General features: G+C 50.3%; 1 protein-coding gene across 3 annotated transcripts in view; it reads left to right on the top strand.

The window, feature by feature from the left end:
- The first annotated feature begins 1,144 nt into the window (after positions 1-1,144).
- CAMK1G (calcium/calmodulin dependent protein kinase IG) overlaps positions 1,145-24,877 on the top strand; it is a 29,064-nt gene continuing 5,331 nt past the window's right edge. The window contains exons 1-8 of one of the 3 annotated variants that reach the window (XM_073900243.1): positions 1,145-1,223; positions 1,351-1,389; positions 11,892-12,012; positions 16,721-16,849; positions 19,883-19,957; positions 22,404-22,542; positions 23,202-23,325; positions 24,686-24,761. In XM_073900243.1, coding sequence (XP_073756344.1) covers positions 11,921-12,012; positions 16,721-16,849; positions 19,883-19,957; positions 22,404-22,542; positions 23,202-23,325; positions 24,686-24,761 — 635 coding nt within the window. In that variant the 5' untranslated portion in view covers positions 1,145-1,223; positions 1,351-1,389; positions 11,892-11,920. Of the gene's footprint in view, positions 1,224-1,350; positions 1,390-2,692; positions 2,821-11,891; positions 12,013-16,720; positions 16,850-19,882; positions 19,958-22,403; positions 22,543-23,201; positions 23,326-24,685; positions 24,762-24,877 lie in introns of those variants that run through there. The other 2 variants (XM_025877927.2, XM_073900242.1) reach the window with 2 other exon arrangements.

The raw sequence follows: 24,877 nt of genomic DNA, 5'->3' as shown, positions 1-24,877 counted from the left end.
TAATTGAAAAGGCACAATTTAAAAGCTAATTCAAAGAAACAACTGAAAGTGCCTAACAGCTGATTGGATTTGGAAGGCGATGAAAGAAACAACACAGCCAAAGAAAGTGCCTGGCTCTCTAACTTGAGTGTTTAGGAAGATGGTGGCTCTGCATCCTGGATGGGGAAATGGCGGAAGAGTGGTTTGAAGGAAGCTACTATACGTTCAGGATTATTTGTAGATGGAAGTGGACATATGGATGTTAAGGTTAAGGTGGACAACCCAGATGGGGGTGTTGATTGGGGATATTCACGTGATGAGGGTGTAAGAGACCCTGTAAGTGGATGTTGAGATTAAGGAAAGATTAGAGAAAGAGAAAGCAAGGGGGCAGAAGACAGTCCAAGGAACCTACACTGAAGGAACAGCCAAAAGGAGGCTGGGGTGATCAAGAGCAGGATGACGAGGTGAGTACAGGGGGCAGAGTCGGAAGAGTTTCCAGAGGAAGGGGAGTGATCTCCTAAGGTCTAATGGGCTAGGACTGAAAAGAGGATGGTAGGTTTTTGGGATCAGGATGCTGTGCTTCCAGAAACAGGGAAGAGGAGACATAGCAGAGATGTGGGGAGGAACCACCCAACAGAGGGTCCCCCTGCTTCTCTTCCCATTCTGTAACAGACAACTGGACACAGAGGGGTCTTCAATCCCTACATTTCGACCAGTGTAGATATCCTATTGCCCCAGAAGGTGTTTTTAAACAACACACTCCAGCAACTGAGTGGTTAAAAGAGAAACTGAGGCAGGCAGTCCTAGAAAGCGTCTCTGACTTTCTGTTACCACCCCATTCAGGCCAATGGAAACCTGTAATATGAGGCTTTATATTTGCTTTTTATTCTTCCTCCCTCTCTTTCCATTACACACATCAATGCAAACACAATTACACACACACACACACACACACACACACACACACGGCATAAAAGGGCCCTTTGCAAAAGCAATTTTCTGGATCAGACTCAATGCTTCTCAGAGGGAGGGAAAGCAAAGCAGAGAAAAGGCAGGAGATGCAAGCCACCATGGCTACTTTTCCTCCCCTTTAAGACTGCCTGGTTACGGTCCTGGGAAAGAAAACCCCTGCATTCCTCCCCTTTAATTCGGTTTATTGTTAAAGCACTGGAGCAGCTAATCCTCACAGACCTGTAGGAGCTGGAGTAGGAGCACCAGGAGCACCATTCCTTCTGAGTCTCCGGGTAAGATGAGTCTGATTCTTTTCTTGGTTTGGGGAGGTTTCCTAGGCTTAGTGGGAGGCAGGCGGCACCTAGAGATGTGTGTGAAGAGCCACTTTTGCAAGCAACTTGGGGATTTTGTTCATTTCAGCTCCATTTTCAGTCTTGCCTGACTCATGTGGTATCAAGGGTAAGTTGTAGCAGCCTTGGAAAATAAGTCTGACTGGGGGCCCAGTGGCATGTCCATGCAGAGCCATCTCTACTGTCACTTCAAGGTTGGCGTGAGTGGGAACCGCTTGCACTTCTGAGCAGGGAGAGGGGGGCAAAATATCGGTGTCCGTCCCTCCTGCAATGCCCGCCTGCAAGCTGCGTTCTAGGGGCAATCCTCAGGGCTCCGGGGCTGGGAGGGGCTATCCATCTGCAGAGCGTCAGGACCTCCAGCACCCCTGCCTCCTGCCCATCCTTCATCTCTTAACCTCTCTGACCCCATCCGACAAGGAGCAGTGCCCTTCTGCCTACCTGTCTGGGTTGTTGGGAGGATTAAGGGAGCCAGTGGGCAAAAAGGCAGTTTGTAAATAGCCTGTGGCTCTGCAACCCCCAGGGGAGCAGACCAGTCTCAGTCCCTCCCGGTGGGGTCCATGGACAGGCTCCAGCTCCAGGTCCCGCCTGGGCTCCGTTAGGATGCAGAACTCATTGCTGTCAGTCACAAAACCCCTCCTTCCCCTTCCCCAGGGGTGTGTCCGGCTCCCTTCTGTCTTTAAACTTCCCCAGTTGGGCTGGCAGGTAAAGATATTAAAAGAAGGTCTAGATTCTCCACCACCCCCATCCGCCCTGTGGCCCCTTCTCTCAACGTAACTTTGACGCACAAGCATTAACCCCGAGGCTCCCGGACGCAGCTGCCGGGGCTCGCCCTGCTCTGGTGGCAGTGCATGGCTGGCCAGAGGCTTGCTCTGGAGCCGGATAAACTGATCATGAGGAAAATCTCCGAGAAGGGTCCAAGAGTCAAGCAGGTTTCTCCTGGGGAAAGGGACGATCTTTCCCAGAGCAGAGGCCGGAAACAGCCCGGCCCCTGGCAGTCCTTTTGACCCAGGCTTAACCAGGGCCAAAGATGAGATCCAATAGGCCATAACACAAAGTGCTTAGTAATACCTGATGTGGGGACCGCACTTTACAGTTTATAATGTGCCGTTACTCAGTTGTCTTTAGGACAAGCCCACCGAGCTGGTGGGGCAAATAGTATCTCTCCTTTCGTATGGAGGGGACCACTGACACTCAAAGAGGCTTGCCGAGGGTTGCAAAGCTGGATATGGGTGGTATCTACTAGCATTTGAACCCAGGACTTCTGACATCATCAGTGACCTTTCCATACTACGGATAGCTACAGTGTGTTGGGGGGGACGAGGGGGGTGCGGATGTGTATTAAGAGCACTCTTGAGAAAGACAGGGCAAAACTTTGGGAAAGAAGCCTGAGGTCTGAGTGACAAGAGGTTTGAGCTGGAGCCGGGAGAGGCAGTAGATGGCCTGGCCTCAGTGCCTTGCTCGGAGCATCCAAGTCCCGTGTTCCAGGGGGGACTCGGTCAGGTGCTGGGGTTGCAGGAAAGCATCCTAAGGATGAGGCAAGGTAAGTGAAATCGGATAATCACCTCCAGGAGAATGGCAACAGGTTTCGTGGTGGCTCTGATAGACTGGGGTTCCCAGTCCGGCTCTGCCATTTACTATCTGATTTGGGGCATTTTTCTTATCATTTCTACCCATCAGTACCGCAGCTGTGAGATGGGCTTCATGACGCCTCCCCGAAAGGCGGCAGTGAGGCACGAGGGGAGGTGATGCAGGTGCCGCGCCCTGCGCTCAGCCCGTACCCCGCAAAGCCTGGGAGCACTTGGGGCCCGGACGGGAGAGATCCCCGCGAGCAGCGGAGAGCGGCGCCCCGGCTCCCTCTCCCTCGCTCACAAGCGCGCTCACGGCCAAAAATAACTGCCCCGCACAGCGCGTGCGGTGCGGGGCCGCCCGGTGAATGGGCTGCCGCATGAATGAGACGGGAGCGGCCGCGCGCGCGCCGCTACAACCGCAGGCGCGTCCCCACGGTCACCGCGTGGGGGTTGGGGCCCAGCGGCAGTGGGGGAGCAAGCCGATGGGGGCCTCCCCGCTGGCGCCTCTGTTCACGACGGTCGGGCCAGCGTCCAGGGAGGCAGGGCTGGTCACGCAGGGCTTCCTGCGCGCAGCCCGCCTTCTGCACCCCTCCCCGGGCGGAGCGTGGCCGGCGGCCGGGCGCTTCAAGTAAGGAGCCCTGCACCTGCACATAGGAGGCACCTCTTGCAGGGTCTGGCTTAAGGGCGGCGTGTGGCAGACACACAGTCAACGCTGTTACCCTTGAAAACTCCTTAGAAGGGTGTGCCAGGGAGACCAGCATGATGCCCACGAAGAAACCCTTGGCAGGCAGTGTTTCCCAGTGTGTCGGCCGGGCTCTCTTCCCTTGGTTCAGTACCAGATGAAGTAGTTGGTTTGCATTTCAACACCGTGATGTATGAAAAATTAGATATTTTTAAACATTTTAAAATCACAGTGAGATGCCCACACTGTGAGGCGTACTTGGGAGCTGAGACGGGTTAGGGAACAGTGGATTCACGTCTCCTGTTGCGTGTTCAGGTCTATTTAAAGTCTTATTTGTTTCCCTCTCTTTCTCCCCAGTGCAGGGTGTTTAATTCATGTGCCTGTGAATTATAGTGGTTGCAGAGTGTTTCTGCATAGTATTATAGTGGTCGCAGACTGATTCTGTGCCCCCTGATGCCCCAGGAATGCCGGGGGGGGGGGGGGAAGTAGAGCAGAGATCCTTATTCCCATTCAGCAGAGGAGGAAACTGAGGCCCCCTGGGGTTAGGAGCACATCAGGAGTCTCTGGCACACCCTGCTCTCTTCAGGGACTCCTGTGTGTTGACCTCTCAGCCACTAAGTGAAGCCCTAGAGAATGTTCTTCATTTCTTTTATAAGAGGCACACAATAAATCTTTTTTTTCTTTCTTTTTTTTTTAAGATTTTATTTATTTATTGGACAGAGAGAGACAGCGAGAGCAGGAACACAAGCAGGGGGAGTGGGAGAGGGAGAAGCAGGCCTCCTGCTGAGCAGGGAGCCCGATGTGGGACTCGATCCCAGGACCCTGGGATCATGACCTGAGCCCAAGGCAGACGCTTAATGACTGAGCCACCCAGGCGCCCGAGGCACACAATAAATCTTAAGCAACATGTGAATTCTGGCTTGTCACTGCAGCAAGAGGGATTTGCTTAAACTTAAATGTGGGTTTGAGCCTGAAATAAACTGCAGGAGGCAGTTGTAAAACGTCCTTCCTTAGGGATTTTGTGAACAAAAACTGGTATGCAGTGTTGGCCTTTGAGACTCAGGCCTAGTGGAGGTGCTGGGGATGGAGTCCGTATTCCATGGAGGTTCTGTCCAGCCAGAAGTCTCCAGGAGGCTTTCAGATCCAGGGCCTGGGCTTGAGCTACAGCCCATGAGCTGGAGTGGGTTGTGACAGCTCACACAGGCCCGGCTGCATGTCTCTGACACCATGAGGAGAGCAATGCTCTGACAAGGGCAGCAGGCTGCTGGAAATTTCATATGTTGCTCAAACCAATGGAGAGTCACAAAGTATCAGAGATGGCCAGTCTCCCTGTTTTCCACAGTAGGCTCCGGGCAACCCTATATCCCCTGGATGCTAATAGGTGTTACACAAGGAAAGAGTTTCACAATCCAGTAAGTTTGGGGGATGCCAGGTTAAACAGCATTAACCAAGTGTCTTTAACAGTTGTCAGAGCCTTTAATAAGCTAATGTGGATCATGAATCTCTAAGAAGGAGCAGCAAATCTACTTTGTACACAGTCTTCTGGGACTAATAAAACGAACTTCAAGGAACCTTAATCTATTCCAGTCTCCTCTTTTCACTAAGGAGAAATGTGGAAGCCCAGAGATGTACAGTGATCTGCCTGGGGCTGCACAGCTCCTCCATACCAAATCAAAACCGGAACGAGAACTTGAGCTCTTTCTAATGGCCCTCTCAATCCAAAGGACGCAAAGTCCAATATGGGCCAGAGTCCAGGAAACTAGAGGTCAGGGCAACAAAACATCCCAGCATTAGCCTTTTAGCCCCTTATAACCGAGTGATTTATATATTGCCATGACTCCGTGAGCCCCAGCCTGGAGGCAGAGAGCACATTCTTATGAAAGATGATCCAACTGATAACCTCCCTCCCAAGACCCACAAGCCTTTCTGAGTCATACTCCCAAGAAATGGAAAACCCTGGAAGCAGACCATAAAGCAGTCTTAGGGTGGCTTATTCCACTGAAGTCAGTAAGAGCCACATACGGTCCCTCAGGAAGACTCTGAGGCCTGCTTACCATGCCCTGAGTGATTTATACCTGCTTGCTCAGAAGCCCCAAGAGAGCATAAACAAAGGCACAGTGGCTCTTCCCATAGGTTAAGTTGAGAGCCATTATTTGTGGGTTGAAGTCTGCAGAGGTGCCATTCCAAGATTCTCTCCTCCTCTCCATCTCTCTGGGTTGTTCCTGTCCAGTTTAGGAACCCTACCATGGGGTTTGGGAAACACACATTGAATTGAATTGAAGTGAATTGAATTGAATTGAATTGAACTGAATGCCTGGATTAAAACATGGTGCACCGAAGGCTCTGGGATGTATTATCAGGAGGGGTGACTTTTAAGCTGTTAGTCCAGCTGATTCATTTAATAAGCACCACAGAGCAGCTGGGACTCCACATAGGAAACTTTTAATAAGGAGGCTATGTGGAGCAGGGTGGGCAGGAGTGAGGGGCCAGAGAGTATCCAGAGCAGTGTGAGGTCATGAGGTGACCTGGCAACTTTGGGGAATGGTGTTGGCAATGAGGAGGCCACCGACAATTAGCCTCATCTGCGTTAGAGTTCTCTCTGGTGCCAGTGCTGTTCCTGTGACCCAAATGGAGCTTGGGAAGAAGAGAAAGATAGGGATCCTCCATGGAAGAAGCATGAGAAGGGCACCTGCCTCCTGGGCTCGTGGCCCAAGCATCTGTCAGCAGCACCTCATAAAGAGGCAAGCTGGATGCCACCACAGATCACACTGCCTGTCCCCAGAAGCACAGAAAGGGCGGCACTCAGAGGCAGTGTTCACCCCAGGGCTGCATGGCCTGCCCTTTAGGAAGAACTTTTCCCTCTGCAGTCTCCTCCCCAGCTGTGGAACTGTCCCCCAAAAGAGCAGGAAGACCACCCTGAAAACTCTGACTGAGCACTGCCTAGCAGCCAGGCACCACACTGGGCCCAAGGGAGATGAGGGGACGGGCAAGATCTGGTCCACATGGAGTTACTTTCCCCTGAGGACATGACCTCAAACCAATAAACAGGAGAATTTCAGATTGTCACAGGTGTACAGAAGCAAGGAGCAGGCTCACATGGTAGAGTAACTTTGGGTGGGTGGAGGGACTGACTCCAGACAGAATGGTCAGGGAAGGCTTCTTTAAGTGTCCCAGGGAAGTGCTGCTGACCGAGAACCAGGCCCTGAGTGGTGATGTTGGCAGTGGGGCCAAGGTGGTTCGGCTCTCTGTGGCCTTTCTGCCCTGTCCTGCCACGGTGCTTTCGACAGAGCCTGACCTTGAGAACTTGAGAGAGGAGGCCCCAAGGCCTCCCTTGCCAGGGTACAGGTCTTCTTGCTAGAGGTCTGTTTGTAGAGCAAGGTAAAGAATCCATCCTCCCACCCTGTACCTATTTTCAGTCCAACTCCCTGATCAACCCGCCCTCGCCCCTGGGCTCTACTCCTCACTGAATCATTTAACACACACGGGCTGGACCCTTGACGTATGCCAGGCTCAGTACTAGGCACTAGGGATTCCGGGTGAGTGACATGGGGTGCCTGCAGCACTCAACAGTCAGGGGAGGGAAACTCACACATCCTCCATCAATCTACAACTGACCTGTGAACGGCTTTGGCCCCGAGCAGTGAGCAGCGTGTGCATTCATTTGAGAAATGTCCGCATTTAGTCCAGTGGGGAACCGAGGAGTGTTATCCCCACACCGCAAAGATGGCCCCATGAAGAAGGTCGTTTCCTCAGCCGGGAGTCATTTCTACAGAATATCCTCGAGGGCCTTGCCCTGTTGAGGAGTGGAGGTCACGGATGCCAACACCCACGGTGTCTCCTGAGCTATACCTGTGAAATCAGCTCTAACTCGGCTCTTCCTGAGCTTTGAAGCCCAGTGGAAGTGGAGGCCAGAAAGAGAGAGGTGGGAGTACTTTGGGAACAACAGCAGTCTTGGGGCTGCAAGCTTCTCAGAATGTGTTTGCTTTTCCTCTGAAAGAACCTAGATTACGAGAGTCAGGGGAGCCATGGGAAGGAATTTGATGGAAAGAAGCAGGATGCAGAAACACTGGGCCGCCCCTCTGAGAGCCCATGGTTAGACCTCCACCACACTGGGCGCCGGGGCCTGGGGACCTCTCTGAGATCGGGGAGGGGCGGGAGTGACTGGGGGTTTCAGATCCGGGCCCCAGAGTTCTCCACTTTGCTCTGAAGATAGAGCTCCATTGTTAGGATTGAGTGTATGGGAGGAGGGGTGGGCGGGAAAGATGTTTTCTTATAGCCTAGCTTAGCTAAGAATACTATGTTTTTAAGCTATTTAAGAGAGATGGGAGAGAAGGAACAGTGAGTACAGATCTGCTAATGAGGTGGTCGTGCCTCCTGGGGAGCAGGCCGTCATTCCATGGGGCTCCAGCAGGGGGAGTGACAAACCCCCCAGCTGATGGCCCCTGAGCTGGAAAGAAGATTCTTGATTAGGTCCTTACCTGGAAAAGCAGCATCTGCAGCCCTGCCCGTTTGTGGAGGGAAGAGATGGTGGGACACAGACTGACCCTGTTGATTTGACTCCTTTTAATGTCCACCCCTATGCTCCCATCCTGTACATTCTTCAAGACTGCAGTGTATACGCTAAGAAGCACCTGGTCCAAGCGCAGATGCCAACCACTCTGATAAGTGGAAGCTGGCAGATTTGGGGCTAAGAATCTGCAGAATGGTATCTGGCTAAAGATAGCCCTCAATTCTAATATTTCATCTTCCCCAAAGCCTTCTGCCAGTCAGGGTTCATTTGTCTCTGCCTTGTGGACCGTGCCCTCCAAATCAAGGGTCAGACCACCACTGCATTTGCTGGCGAGTCCTCCTCTGGCTAGTGCCCGGGCCCTGAACTCCTGTGTCCCTCTGGGCTGCCACCCTCCCAAGAGGAGCAGATTCCACAAATGGGCCTAAAGTACAAGCACAAAACACCAGATCTACATGGGAACGTACCAAATGCTAAGGAATTCGTAACGTTTCTCACACACATTTTTCATAATCTCAGCCACCAGTTAGTACACAGCAAGGTTGCAAGTTTACACACAATACTGAAGTGAACAAAGAGAATATAGGATTTTTATTTCCTGTAAAATCTTTCTCGTGAACTCCTACCCTCACCAGGCAGCAAGAAAGGGAAATGGAGAACTTTAAATTTGAAATTGTTCATTATAGCATCTCAGGCTCCATGGAGTCTCATTTAGCCAATTCAGTTTCTTCCAGGAAAACACACAGCCCTGAGATCAGTTCTTGCTCTTGCTCTACTTCAAGGGGGCATTTTATGTTATAAGGTGCTTACTTGACTTGGTTGTAGATAGGAGAAGGGGGCCTCAGACTCATCAGGGACCTCAGGTCCTGGTTGTCTGGGAGCTCACCAGAGGATGACTGCTGACCTCTCAGGTGTGACTGGTCCCATCTGGCCTGTGGGGCATCCTGCTGACACCCTCCACTAAAGGCCCAACTCCCAGCCATTTGCTTCTACCTGAGAAGCCCTGATCAAAGCTGTCTCTTCTTTTGGACCCCAGGGGGCAGGCCCTCGAGCAGCTCTGTGTCCCCTCACCAGGGCCCGGGGCAGAAGTGATCATAGTATTTGCCTGTGTCCATAGTGTCAGTATTCCCACTGCGGCCAGTTTCAAGCTGACAACATGAGACTGCTCCACACAGAGCTGGGGAGACGCACACAGTTGGCTCTCATGCTCTGGAATAAGCTGGCTGCAGACCCCCACAGGCCCTGGGGAATTTCTGGAATCCTGCCGGCCATGCTACTCTGTCTCACTCACCTTTTCCCTCTAGGCCTGCCCCATGATTACTTCCTGCCCCGTTAAGTGTGGTTGCAGTCAGAGTACCTCCCACGCTTATGGCTCCCCCACAGCAGGGTCCTGAGAAGGCCACCCATCCACCCATCTGTGTCACCAATCTCCCCCCATTCCTGGATGGGTGAAAGCAAAGATGTGTGCACCTATTTCTCCCTGTCTCCTTCCCAGGATCCACTCCAACCAAAACTGTCAGTCTGTCTACACCTGTTCCTCTCCAGCAAGGCCCTCACTCATGTCATGTTCCTCTTAATACACAGGGGCTTAAGCCCCACACTTGTGTCTGAATGCAGAAGCGGTTTCCCTCTATACCTTAGAACCTATTTTATGACATGAGTCCTCCAGATGGGGGTTACATCGATTTAGTACCCCCCAAATATTATCTCTATCACAACTGTTTAGTACATGTGAGACAATGTGCTAAGTCTATATGTCCACGATTTCATTTAAGCTGCACCATGACCATAGAGGACTCTGTCCCCATTTTACAGATGAGTTAATAGACTCAAAGAGGTCAGTAACTTGCCTAAGGCCATTCAAGTAGTAACTAGCAGCGGTAGAATTGGAACTCAGGTTGAACTCCAAACCTCCGCTCTTTACCCGATGCTAAATTGTGGAGGCACAAACTTTCTCTTTGTGCTGAAGCTATTAGAAGACTCCATGGAGTCTACAGGCATTTTTTTTTTAATGGGGAAGGAGGGACATTACCTAAGAGTTGCAGCCAGTGGACATATTTTCCTACTTCTTAGGTCCAAGGAGAATGGGGAAAAGGGTGTTGGCAGAAATGGTGCTCCCCCACCGCCCCCCCCCCCAGACAGTATCCTCCTGTAGTAGAGGCAACTAGGGCAGAGAGTGCCCAAAGGGACAGAGATTCCCCCCAAACCACCCAACCACCCCCAAGAACATGTTTCTCTCGAGTATTCACTGCCTCACGAAGGGCACCGTCCCCCCCAATACTCCTACCAGAAACATGACAGCCAGCCCAGACCCCTCTCACTGCTCTGTGGGCACATCGCTTGGCATCGTACATAATCAGAACCCCGAATGTATCCCGAGCCCACCCCTTCTCTTCCTCACTATACCACCATGATCCAAGCCACTGTCATTTCTCTCCTGGACGTCCGTCCCCCACCCATTTTTCCATATATCAACTCCTACTCCCCCCACCCCATTCTCCACAGAGCAGCTGGTGTGAGCTCGAAAACCAATGGTGTAACCGCTCTGCTAAAAATCTTTCAGTGTCTCACAGTCTCGCTTAGAAGACAATCCAGTATCTTTAGCAGAGTCTTAAACGGTCTGTCCCCTGCCTGCCTTCCCCTGCCCACTCCGCCCCGCGTCGTGCAGAGTTCACCCGGCTCCAGCCACACTGTCCCTTCCATCCCATCAGGCTCTGTTCCTGCCCTGCCCCCACACTGACCTCCTGTATTTTACTCCTGCCAAAATCCTCCCTCATACACGCTCTGTGCTTGGCAGGCTCCTTCACAAACTTCTGATCACAGTTTCAATATGACTGACCTGCTATAGGGCCTTCCCAGGACTTTATCTAAAGATGACCGTCCCCGTTTGTCCCTCTTACAAGCCTAGGTTTTATTCTTTCACGGTTTTCCCACACTTTGTCACTGCGTGCATGGTACTTTACTTGCTCATTGCAGGCCCCCTGGAGCCTGCCAGTCCCAGTAGGACAGACCATCATCTGTATGGAGCCGGCACCTGGCGCATCATAGGTGCTGACTCAGGTGAATGCATATGGCAACTCCAGAACTCCGATACAAAGATAGGACAAGATTCAATTCAGATTTTAAGGAATAACTATTTCTCCAGCACTATACTAATGTTGTGGGAGCTTGGGAGGAAACAATGCTTGTTCATCGAACAGTCTTTCATTTAGCCCAGAACAGGTAGGAGAGAGGTAGGAGTAAGCATGACTGGGGAGGTGGGAGAACGGATACAACATGCGGTAACAGAAGGGATGTCCGGCTGACTCTGTGGTTTGAATCGACATCAACAGGAAATGCCTCAGCTCAGATCCGCACCCCCCCCCAAGGTGGATATTCACGTGTTAATCCATACATGTGTGTTAATGCCCTTAAATACATATGTACAAAGTGGACTTTGCACTACTAGAATCTCAACTCCTTGAGTGTATAACAAGTACAATGGGCAGGCAATAGACCCGCAACACATTTGTTATAGTAATTTTAGATTTTTTTTTTTTTGAGAGAGAGTGTTCACACGGTGCGGGGGTTTGGGGGGCAACACGGGGCTTGATCCCAGGACCCTGAGATCATGACCTGACCTGAGCCGAAGGCAGATGCTTAACCCACTGAGCCACCCAGGCACCCCTGTTGTGGTAATTTTAAAAAGCAAGCGGAGAGAATAGTCTTGTTTTTGTCCATTATCCAGGTTTTGCTTCTAATCCTTCTTTCTAGTTATTATGTGAAAGATATGAGTGTTTTCGATTCTTTTTGCAATTTGTTCTCATCCTGTCTGAGACATTAGCTGATCAGACCCTTTCTCCCCTTCCTCAAAGCATCCCCCAAAGCTTCAACTCTGGAGGCGATGGGTCGAAAGGAAGAAGATGACTGTAGCTCCTGGAAGAAACAGACCACCAACATCCGGAAAACCTTCATCTTCATGGAAGTGCTGGGATCGTGAGTCCTGGGGCTGAGAGACGGGGTGGCGAGGCTGTGCACTGGGTGGGGAGGGTGCCTGGAAAGAGTTGTTCTGGGCCAGCAGCGGCTGACAAGCTGGGACTGAGGCTGCTGGGACATCATCTCAGTGGCTCAAAGGGACTAGGGAGGTAGGGTAGAGAAAGGTACCTTGGTTTCATAGGCTGGGGCCCACAGGGAATACCAGCCCTTTCCCTAGGCTCTGCGTCCTGGCCCACCCCCAGGGGCCCTGCTTCTAGATCTGGGACAGCTTGTGGCTTCTTGCCCTAGTGGCAGGAAAGAGGCGCTCTGGGGCACTTCAGGAGATTCAGTGGCCCTAGAACTTTCCTGGGCCTCCTCCTCCAGCTTCTTTATTTCCCCTGGCAGTAAACAGGTGGGCCAACCGCACTGTCTACTGTAGACAGAGGAGAAGGGGCTTCTGGGCCCCAGAGAGCTGATGGGTACACACGCCGGAGTCGGATCCCCACCACCATCCTCTCTGCTCTACATTTAAGTGCCGTGTTGGAGAAATAAAGTCATGCCGTAGCCCAGACTCCTACCAGCCTCTGGAGTCTGCGCCTGCCCCTTGGCAGCGATTACACGGCTGGAGGAACAGAGACAGCCTGTCTGGAGCTGACGGTCCGCTCAGTCCTGCCGCTGAGGCCCTCGGCTCCGGAGCCTCGGGACCCCAGCTGGCCAGCTACTTCGTCTGGGCTAACTGGGACCCGGGAAGTGAGGGACAGTGAGGAGGCTGTCCCTTCGAGCAAGCTTTCCCTTTAGCCAGCTCGGGCTAAGTGCAGCTCCCTCTGCCTTGGCTAGGAGGCAGTGACCTCGGGCAATGACAGTTGCCCACACTGTCGCTGTAGACTCAGAGGAGCCAGGCCTGGCCCCGAGATGAGCCCCCCCAACCCCCAGCTTTCCCTGCCCAGGCAAGTGTCGGGCTCTGAGCACCCAGGAGGATCCTCAGCGCTGGGGCTGGTCATCGGCGCGCTGGCCTTCCATCAAGGACCTTTGCCAAGACGGGGGTGGCTAGAGAGGGGGTTTTTGGCAGGAGAGAGGGACAAGACTCATGCGTGAATCAGAAATGATTTGCTAAGAATCCCAAAAATCAAGAGGAGGCGGGAGGATGCCTGGGGTGACAGGCGCTTATTCACGGTCTGCTCAGAGGTGTGCTGTGGGGCTGTCAGAAGCCAGACGCATGCCACCCTCATGGAGCCCGGCCACAGAGGTGCTCAACCGAGAGGGACGTCAGAGTCACTGGGAGGAGCTTAGCCCTCTAACTTTCAACTAAATTTAAAAAATAAGTGAAATAATGGTACAGCGGACCACCAACATACCCGCCACCTCAATTCAACAATTGTTAACATTTCACTATATTTGTTTTACATACATACATCACACACACACACACACACACACACACACACACACTGATTTCCCTGGACAATTTGTAAACAGTTGCAAACATCATGACATGTCACCTTGGAACGCTTCTGTCTGCATCTCCTATAAATAAAGGCATTTTCTTCTATATGCACAATGGCATTGTCACACTCAAGAGAGTTAATAATAATTCCCTAGTAGCATTTTAGCCTAGGTAGTTGTTTTTTCTTTCTTTCTTTCTTTTTTTTTTTTTTAAGTACAGATTCCTGGTCCCAGACCTACCGCCCTGGGATTTGGGGAGCTAGGAATCTGTATTTTACATGCTTTCAGTGGCTCTCACCTACCCAGCCCCGCACTGATTTGGGAAACTGAGAGGAGAAGATGGGGGGCAGGTCACAGCTGTTGCAGCAGTTGGGGCTGAACAAAGCTAAAGAGTAGGCACCCCTGTAGTGCCCAGGAGGGGGACAAGCAGCCCCAGGCTGCAGACCCCGTGTAGTTACCACAGTGAGGGGCTGAGGGGAAGCGAGCAGTGGGCAGAGCAGACTCCTCTGAGTACGATGCACCAGAAGCTCAGGACCCCCAGCTCCTCTGGAACAACCCACCAGGGAGAGAAGCCTTTCACTAAATCTGCCCAGTCACCCACACTTCCAGGGCCCTAAGGCAGAGAGACTGGGCAAAGCTAGTCCGTAGCAGGGACTTTGTCACCCAGGTGCCTGTCCTTCTGCTTTCACTGTGCAGGAAGAGACTTTTCTCCTCGGACCTCCCTCACTTCCCCCAGCAACCAGTCACCCAGCAAGAGGGGAGAGCTAGTCCGAGCAGGAAAGGCAGACGGAGTTCTATTGCAGCAAAACACCCCTGGCTCCGGAGGCTCCGCCTGTCTTGCCTTCTGACCCCAGCAACCTTAGCTGCTCGAAACTAGCTCTCTGCTCCCTCTGCTCCCCAGTCTGACCTACGGCACAACTAAGTCTTGTAATCGCTCTCCCCTGCCCTGCCACACACACACACACACACACACACACACACACACACACACACACTATACAAAGCAGCCTGAGGCAGAAGGGCAGTAACACCATTTCGAATTGCCACAACACTGCACAGCTCCAGGTGGTGCTGTTCACACACGCTGTGCCCCCAGGAAGGCCTGTTTGATCTCATTCCACAGGAGGACCCGGGTGGGTGTCAGCTTTGAAACGAGGGGGCCACCCCTGTGTACAGATGGAAGGGGGGACTCTGAAAGTGGGTCCTAGAAGGTCACAGCCGGCAGGAATCTTAAAGGCTGTGTGGTCTGCCTCTCTCCTTTCACAAAAGGGACAGTGGCATCTGAAGATGAGTAGAACACACAGCTAATCCCAGGCCAAACTTCTCACACATCCAGCCTTCCAGCCTTCCATCCAACCATCCATCACTCATTTCTTGAGCATTTTCCATCTGTGATCAGGCAGAGGACGGGGTACTCCTACGCATTCATCTCCGCTTGTTCCTTGTCTCATAGTTCACAAATGGTGCTGGACCCCGGTTAGCCCCATCCCTACCTGCTGTCCCGCGCCTCCATACTATTCCTTGGATTTCCCTCTCACCCCCACCTGAGACATCACTTCCAACTTTTCACTGGGCTAACTCCCATTCACCTCTTAAAACTGGGTTCAGGGAACTCTGAAGTCCAAAGGCCAGGAATTACGTGCTTCTTAGCTACTCCAAGCAACTGCATTGTACACACTAGAAAAAAAGTGCCCTTTTTTCCAGCTTGCTGTCTGCTGGGGGGGAAAGTGGTGTAATAATTATTGTAGGAAGATGTACAGTGATTCCAAGGTGAATGGCATCTGCTGGATCGTGGACCAGAGCAGAGACCCTGTCTTCAGTGTTCATTGTCTGTGGTCTCATAATGCCCCCTGTTTCTCTGTAGGTGTCCATCTCGCACACTCTAAGCTAGACGGATACTCATCCGAGTGCCTAACACAGAGAGGTTCCATCAGCTGAACAAGCATTCATTGGATGCCTAATAACATTTTTCGAATCAGATGTTAATGGCTCATTTGTCTGTGTTCCTCACTTGTCTACAGGCCTCTTAAGAGCAGAAACACTTACCTTTTTATCTCCAATGTCTGACTCAGTAGGTGCTCAATAAATCTTGATTGAAGGGATGCGTGAAGGAATGAGTGACTGAATAGAGCAGGCTCTAAAAGGCTCTGATTAACTCCATTTGAGTGCAGCTGGGGGAGACAGGAAGCTCAGACCCAGGAAACACCCAAGTATTTTCTAACGTAGATTCTCAAAGTCCTTACACAAGCTTGACTGCTATTGGGCCTCCATTCTAGAATCCCCAGATGGCAGGAGAGAGGATGACCCAGATGTTTCCTCCCTTACACTCTATCACCTCTTGTCACTAGCAGGTGTCCCCTCCTAATGGTATTCAAATAGTAATAGTAATAACAATAATAGTGTCTGACACATGTAGTTTAACAGATGTCAGCAATGCTTTTAAGCACTTTATATATGTTAATTCATTTAGTCTTCTAAACAACCCTATGGATGAGCTACTATTGATACTCCCACTTTTCAGATAAAGAAACTTGGTTTATAGAAGTTAAGTGACTTGTCACCCAAAAAGCTGAGGTTCTCACATGGGCACCTGGGCTCCAGCATCCATTGCTAGCTAACCACAGCTCCAATAGCCTGGTCACCAGAGGCCCCTTTTAAAAACAAGAAGCCTATAATTTGGAATCCTACCCTGTATTTCCATTGGATTCCATCCTCTCTATCTTCAGAAAACCAGCCCAGAGCTGCTGGGTCCTGTCTTTCCTTCTCACAGCTCCTACTGAATGAGAGGGTGCTCAGCCCCTGTAGCCTCTGATAATAGGGTCAGGGCAATTATCACAATCGAAAATGGAGATTGGAGTTTTTTGCCATCACTGCCTGAGCCCTGTCCCCAGGGCTACCTCCAACTGCCATCCTAGGGCACCACACTCCACCGTGCTGGAAGAAGCAAAGTAAATTGACTCTGCAGTGGCCCCTCTTTAATGGGTCGGCCAAATGGAAATTTCTCCGTAACCAAAGCAGAGTCCCTGGGGGTCCTTCCCAAATTATAAAATCAGGAAATAGCACCGGCTAGTCTCTGAGTCTGTAGTAGAATCTTTTCCTTCTCGAAAGAAAGGACCCAGGGCTGGTCAGATAGGCTCTGCCCTCGATACAGCTTCTCAGGTACCCACAGTAACAATGGAAACTAATGACCAGCCACACCTCCCTTCATCTACCCCTTGGTTTTGCCTCCAACAATGTTCCCTAGCCAGCCAGTACTAATTGTTATCTCTTGGTGTCTTCTACTTAGAGGAGCTTTTTCAGAAGTTTTCCTGGTGAAGCAAAGGGTGACTGGGAAGCTCTTTGCCCTGAAATGCATCAAGAAGTCACCTGCCTTCCGGGACAGCAGTCTGGAGAATGAGATTGCTGTGTTGAAAAAGTGAGTGGGTCTTCGGGTTGGCCGGGGACAGCCGTGGGGTCACATTTCCTTCACAAATTACCTTCGAGAAGGACTGAAGCTGGGTTTCCACGCCCAAAGGCATTGCTTCCTTTGATTGCATTGATGGGTCCATTTGATCAGTCAGCTAAGTTTAGCCAAAGAGGTGTCTTGGCTGGTTTTGGGGGAGGGGAGGGGCCGGGAAAGGGGTGCAGCAAATTGACTAGCAAACCAACTGGTAGCAGACTCGGGCACGTGGACCAGAGAGTAATTAGCTCGAAGGCACAAAAACCAATTGAGGGCCAATACCAGGAAGAATCAGTAATTAAGGAAGCAGAATAAGATTTGGAAATTAGCCTGAATTGTACGAAATCAAATATAGGTTCAGCACCCAACCATCACAATAGGAGGCCACACTAACAAACCATCAAATGGTAACAGCAGGACCCATATCATAAAGCCTTGTGGAACCCCCCATGGTGTGCCAAAAGGGTATTAGGAACACAAGAATAAGGCTGACAAAATTCCTTACCCTCAGGAGCTCTCATTTTCTGGGCAGACACAGAGGTGCCCATAACAAACTCTAATCCCACTGAACATGAGCCAATGGTAGTAGCAGGCAAAGTCTGGAGAAGACAGAGATTCATTCTGCCTACATGTGTGCTTTTATGAGTATGGGGTGTTAGGTACATTTTCAAAGAAGAGGGACCTCGATGGATGAGCAGAATTTGATGGAGTCAGGAGAGGCAATGCAGAAAGGGAATTCAGGCGGAGAGTAACATAAACTTTAACATAGAATTGTGAAAGTGCAAAGGATCTTAGGAAGAGTGAGTGTTGGGAGCCCCTGAGCTTAGAGTGAGGACCATCAAGGGGCAGGAGATGGAACCAAATGAGACCTGATTATGAAGGGTCTTGGATACTGTGATAAAGAGTGCTGACTTATTCTGTGGGCAAAGAAAAGTCATCAAAGGATTTTAAGGAAAGGATCACATGATCAGATTTCTATTTTAGAGCCATCCCTCTTAAGGATGGTGGAAGATGGATTTGGTTAGAGCCTAGAGGATGGGAGACCAATTCTAAGGCTTCCTCAATAATCTCAGCAAGGGATGAGGATACAAGCAAAGGTAATAGCAGGATCATGTGGCAGCAGGAAGACTGGATCTAAGAGACAGAAGTGACTGGGTTCGGGTAGACCAGTAAGAGTACAAAAGAGAAAAGTATTAAAAATGATGCAGAGGGGCGCCTGAGTGGCTCAGTTGGTTAAGCGTCTGACTCTTGATTTTGGCAGGTCATGGTCTCGTGGGTTGTGGGATCGAGCCCCATGTTGGGCTCTGTGCTCAGCATGGAGTCTGCTTGAGCTTCTCTCTCCCTCTCCCTCTGCCCCTCCCACCCCTGCTCACTCTTTTTCTCTCTCAAATAAATAAGTCTTTAAAAAAATGATGCTGAGATTGAGCAATTCAGTGGACATAATATCATTGCTTGGGAAAGAACCCAAAGGATGTGTAGGCTTGGAGAAAATAGAAAGACATTTGCTGGAACATATTGAATCTGTGTTTCCACCAGTCAGTACATGGAGAATGCTGGAGATACCAGTTTGAGCTCCAGAGAGGTTAGAGCAGAGACAGAGTGCGGATTCATTGAGAGCAAGGTAGGGGCGCCTGGGTGGCTCAGTCAGTTTAACATTGAGAGCAAGGACTATGGTGGTCCTTCTTACCATTGCATTATATCATCAGTCCCTAACAGCATAGATGCTCAGTCAATATTTGTTCAGTAAATGAACCATTGATAAATTAATGTTAGCACTCACTGTCAGCTAGTGAGTGTGGTTGAATCCATCAGGTAACCATTGTAACAGGTCTATATTTTTAGAAATTAAACTTAAACATGATAGCTACTGTTTATTATGTGTTTACTATTCCCCAGGCACAATACCAAGCATTTTACATGCATTATCTCTTTTAATCCTGATATAACCCCATGAGAGAGATGTACTTTACAAACCAAAGAGTGGGATTTAGAAGATTTGAGAAAGCCAGCCAAAGTCAGCCATTCACAAGTGCCTCAGCCAGATCAGGACTCAAGCCCAAGTGACTTAGAGTCCAAGTTCTTAACCCCTGTGCTGCACGGCCATGAGTTAAACTTCCTAGGAATGTTCCTCCTGGACAGGCATGCATAGAATTGCTGCCTAGGAAGCCAAGCCCCCCCCCCTAGTTAATTTGATTATTCTGCTCGCCTTGGCTCCTGAGTAATCCCAGGCAGAGGGAATCTAGAGCAAATCTTCCTGAACACAGTGCTGTTGACATATTAGACGAGACCATTCTTTATTGGGTTGGGGGGCTATTCAGTGTGCATTGTAGGATGTTTAACAGCAGTCCTACCTCTACCCACTAGATGCCAGTAGCTCCTACCCCCTCCCCAGTCACAACAATAAAAATGTCTCTAGATATTGCCAAATGTCTCCCAAGGGACAAAAAAGCCCCTGGTTGAGAATTACTGATCCAAGACGTCCCACAGAACTGACCCCAGAAATCAGCATCTTCCTTGCTCCTCGCAATACTCTGGAATAATAATTTTGCAACACTCCTTCCATGGTTACCCATGAGGAGGCTTAGCCAACCTGATTCTCTTCTGTTGCAGTCCACTTTCTTCAAGGATGTTTCTGAAGGAGATCTGGATACCCATTTTGTAAAATGATCTCATTTGGGGTGTTCACTTAGCCTTCGTCAGTTCTTTTAACTTTCTCTTTTGTTAAAGTCTAAAGAGATTTCTGGAGGAGTGACAAAATGTTGGTTCCCTGAAGGCCGGATGATCAATTATCCATTCAAAAATATGGATTGAATACCACCCTGGGATCTTTTCTCTAGGATCTCTTTGTGACTGCTTATTTATTAGGAAGGCTTCACAAGGATCCACTCTTCCTAAACATTGTCATCAAAAGTCTCTAACAGAAATAAAAGTCCAGTGGGCTGGGTGTCCGTTCTTTGTCTGAACCACCTAAACCACATACCCCTCACCATGAGCCTTACTTTTCCCCAGGATCAAGCATGAAAACATCGTGACCCTAGAGGACATCTATGAGAGCGCCACTCACTACTACCTGGTCATGCAGCTGTAAGTGAAAGGTGACCCACTCCCTCCACAGATGTCTCGGGGACCTGGGAGGCCTAGAGGAGGCTGCTCGGTGATGAGGGGAGTGTGGTGATTCAAAAGCTAAGATCAAAAATTAGCTAAAGAGGTTGTCAAATGCCAAGAGTTCTCTCAGGCTAAGTATGCTTCTGGTCACGAACATGTTCTGTGTGGACTGAGGGGTAAATCTAGGACTGATTATTGAAATGGTCTGTACCAGTATGGCCTTGCCAGTCATTAAAATATTTTCTACAAGTCAGCAGATAGCTGTGACTCCAACCCATCCATCTTCCCCTGCTGTCCCAGCCCCTCCCCTCAGACTTTCTGGACCTTCCCACAGCCCCACAGTTGAAGGGACAATGCCTGGCATGGCAGCGGGCCTCCAGAACCCTTCTCTGGCACCATGGCTCGCGTCCATTTTGACCAGTCTGTCTGTGTCCACCAAACTGAATATTAAATGTCTTAATGCTGGGGCGCCTGGGTGGCTCAGTCGACTGAGCAGGCGACTCTTAATTTTGGCTCAGGTCATGATCTCAGAGTCCTGGGATCAGGGCCCCTCATCGGGCTCCATGCTCAGCAGGGAGTCTGTTTGAGGATTATCTCTCCCCCTCCCCCTGCTTGCTCATGCTCGCTCGCTCACTCTCAAATAAAGAAATAAATCTTTAAAGAAGAAATAAAAATAAATGTCTTAATGCCACTCCAGGGTAAAATTACTGTGGGATTAGAAACCACAGGTACGTCGATTTCAATTTGATATTTTAAAAAAAGACTTTCTCAAAAGAGATCCATCCGAAGTTAAAAACAAGCTCTGATCGTGTGTTCCCATCTGTGGGACAGAAATGGCACCTCACTAGAAAAGTCTCCACATCATTGTCACATATCAATAGGAGTTCTGCCGGAGAGTGAATGCTGTAGGCGTTGGTCGGTGCTCCTGAGGGCTCAGCCTTGGACTCAGAGAAACTTCTATTTATAAAGTACACACACACGCACACACACACACCCCACTCTACAATCTCTGTAGCTAGATGCAATATCTTTGACTGACAGGCTGATTCCTCAGATACTTGGACGAGCTAACTCAGGCCTAAGCAGCTAATTAACTCTTAGGCTCACCCGAGGCGCAGCGTATAGAGGGAGCACGTGGTCAAGGGAATGAGGTTGGGGCAGAGGGAGGCAGAACAGCAGTAACAAAGGAGCAGGGACCAGGTGGCACCTTAATGAGGCCAGTTCAACAGGATGAGCACGCATTTAGACGGCGAAGGGGAGGCAGGGAAGCAGGCAGATTTAGAGGTCACTGAAGAGTTGCAAAGCCAACGAGAGTGCCAGCCCTAGGATCCCAGCCACTCCCAAGTCAGGAATTCCTAGTTGTGTAGAAAGACTATCTTTCTCATGGGCCTCTAGCTCCCGTGACAGAGCCCAGAGCTTTAGGACAGAAACAAAAGGAGTAGGGTGGTGTGCATTTTGAGTAGAGAAATTCTCCTTCCTCACCACCGCATGGTCCTATCACATGGGCATGTCGGTATCCGGTGTCCTGGAACAGTGAGAAGGGGCCAGGACTGCGACGGAATTGGAAGCCCTGGTTCATGGTTGACGTAGGCTGAAATGTTTACCCCAGAGAGGGCCGCAGCTGAGCATTTCACTGCCTTCACATACTGGAAGCGATTCATGTGAAAGGATTCTTGCTGTGTGTGGCCCCAGTGGGTGGACATGGTGTCTGCTGGCAGAAACTGCCGGGAGTGGGTTCCATCATAATATAGAGAAATATTGAGAAGGTGGCGAGAGATAAAGCAGTCTGTCTTAGGAGGTAGTGAATGGTCTCCCTCCGAGGTGTTCCAGTATGGACTACAGAACTTCTTGGCAAAAGCAGTGTAGATGGCATTCAAGAGATGGGGGACAGACTGGATCTTAAAGCCCCTGAATCCTAAGATACCATACCACTGGAGTCTCCAAACACCGCTACAGCTCCACCCATGATTCCGGCCTCAGGTAGCCCAGCTTTCCACAATGAGGAAAGAAATCACGACGCAATCACAATTGGTCTCATTTGTACACCTTCTCTTTCCTACATTGGCCTGATTTCAGTTTCACCTCTCCTTTTCATCATTACTCCCTGGGTCCTAGGCCAGCAAAGCAGGCAGCTAAGAATGTGCCCACTAAGGGATTATTAGCTTCTTGCTTGACTCTAACCAGGAGCATTGTAAGGAAAGGTCCAGGGAGAGGGCAATGGTTGACCCAAAGAAATGACTCCCACGTGATACCATTCCAGCACCCAAAGGAGGTATTCTCAGACTGAAGTAGACCTCCCTGCCCAGGCCATGGGCACCTGCCTGTTCCGCCACAGTTATGTCTTCATGGCTACAGAGCAAACACACTTATGTACCTTTGACCTGAAATAAGACCTGGATTCCTGCGCTTGCCCTTATGCCCACAGTGTTTCTGGCGGGGAACTCTTTGACCGGATCCTGGAGCGGGGTGTCTACACAGAGAAGGATGCCAGCCTCGTGATCCAGCAGGTCTTGTCAGCAGTGAAATACCTCCACGAGAATGGCATCGTCCACAGAGACTTAAAGGTGCCAAAGTGGGAGCCCTCAGTGGGAAACAGAGAATGACCCTTTAGGAAGCTGCCTGGGTCATGGACAGCCTAAGCTGTGTAAAATAAAGAGGGTCGTACGAATAGACTCCTAAGGTCCCTTCTGCCCTCAGATTCCTTAAGCAAAACTTAAATGACTGAACAATCATCGCTAATTTTCAGCTCAGCCTTTTTCCTGAACTTCTCACTAGGCCTCACCCTATTAGGATACCAAGATAATCCACATGTTTCTTGAACCTAGCCACAGTCAAAATCAAATGTAAGAAATACTAACTTGGGGGTCAACATTGCATCAGGCATGTACTAGACTGGAGAGATATCAGAGACAATTAACCATGGTTTGGTTCCCTCAAAAAACAGTCTTAGGGTAGCTGGAGATGTGGGGAGGGTGGGAGTAGTACCTTCATGGCTATAAAGCTGAGCAACGTGAGGGCCATAAGCAAAATACAGAGTGCTCCGATATGGAGTGGGGGGCTACAGGTAGGAGGAAGGAGGGAGGAATTGGGAGAGATGAGCCTGACCTTGAAGTCAGGAGCCCAGAGTGCAGCTTCCTAAGAAATTATGTATCAGGGGAGGAAAAGAAATATGTATTTCAGATTATTATATCGTACACAGCATGATATTGCTCTTCTCCCATAGCCTGAAAACCTGCTGTACCTAACCCCTGAAGAGAATTCTAAGATCATGATCACAGACTTTGGTCTGTCCAAGATGGAACAAAGTGGAGTCATGTCCACAGCCTGTGGGACCCCAGGCTATGTGGGTGAGTCTGGGAGGAGGAGGAAGGTTGACCAGTTGGCTGTGTTGAACCTCATGGATATTACTTAATGGAGAGGGGTGGTTATGGGGAGACAGGGTTCAACTTCAGGGACAATACAAGTAGAGCATTCACTATGAGGTTTAGGCTAGATCCACGTATCTCTGGAACTACCCCTCCTGCTCCCAAGCCCTACATCTTTGGAGACAGCCTACCCCTGAGCCATTCCCACAGCCCCTGCCTATACTTGGCCCTCATTTTTGCAGACAGACTTCCTGCCTTTGTCTTTCTGGCTAGACGAGGGGCAGAAACAAGATCATAAAACCAGAGATGGTTAGATTGCCGAGGGGTTGACACTAGGTGCCCCTTTTCCTTTCTCCCACTTCCAGAGGAGACCTCAATGCCATAGTTGTTGGTATCCTGGAGGCCCAGTGTTGAGTTTGAAGCTGAGGAATCCAAGCATGCCCCCCCAGATATATTCCCAAAGAAACACCCTAGGAAACTGGTAGAGGTGGGGCCTCCTGCCTAAACAGGAGGCTTTCAAGTCCCCCTAAAAAGTAAGAGCAGGCAAGTTACCAGGTGAAAGCATTCCTGAGATCCATGGAGAGAAAGCCAGTAGTCAGAGCATCCCCTCCTGCCCCTTTCCTCTTAGTCACTCATCACCTGGTTGAGGATGGGACGTGGGAAGGAGACCTCTAACTTAATAAAGGAAATATCTGCTCTCACCCTCAAAGAGAGGTCAGTCAGTAGGTATTGAGTCCTGCCGAGTACAAAGCCCTGGTATCTGGGATAAATACAGAAGGTATCTCTCTGCTGCTCCCAGTCAGAGGAAATATATGGCTCATTTTCGCATGGAGCTCTCATTCTGATACAGCAGAAGGTACCTGAGGTGGATGCGACAGTTATCACTTGCCTCTAAGAGTTCCTCATTTAATGTGGAAGACTCTGTCTCTTCCCTCAGGGAGATCCCAGTCTAGTGGGAGAGAGACCGCCCCTATTTCATGTATGTCCCCGTCTGAACAGAGACACACAGCCCCGGCCCTGGGATACCCTACCTGTATGGGGAAATGTAGACCTGCCTTCAGAGAGTACTCAGTCTGATGGGGGAGATGTAGCCCTGGAGATCCCCGGGCTGATGTAAGAGTCATAGGCCCTGTCGTGGGGACCTTCCAGGCTGATGGAGGAAGATTCAGTCTGATGGGAGAGCCACAGTCCCTGCCCTAGGAACGTTTTCATTCTCACAGAAACACTACCATCCCAGGGGCTTTCCTAGTCCACTTCGTTAAGCCTCTTCCTGACCTTTGACCCTCACCCCAAAGCCCTCTCTTCTGGTCCCAGCCCTGACTCTACCTTTGGTTTGCTCCAGCTCCGGAAGTGTTGGCCCAGAAACCCTACAGCAAGGCTGTGGATTGCTGGTCCATTGGCGTCATCACTTACATATTGTGAGTAGAAGCTGGCATCGGCTCAGTTCCTGGGAAATCTCAGAACCTGCTCATCCTTTTTCTCCCCTCCCCTATCTTAGCTCCTTGAGCAACATCCACCTTCAAAGCGTGTGCAC

The sequence above is a fragment of the Callorhinus ursinus genome, unplaced genomic scaffold, assembly GCF_003265705.2.
Source record: "Callorhinus ursinus isolate GAN/ISIS: 27379988/994484 unplaced genomic scaffold, GSC_fseal_2.0 scaffold13, whole genome shotgun sequence".
NCBI lineage: Eukaryota > Metazoa > Chordata > Mammalia > Carnivora > Otariidae > Callorhinus > Callorhinus ursinus.
Note: the sequence above shows the minus strand (reverse complement) of the source record. Positions and strands in the feature narration are given on the sequence as shown.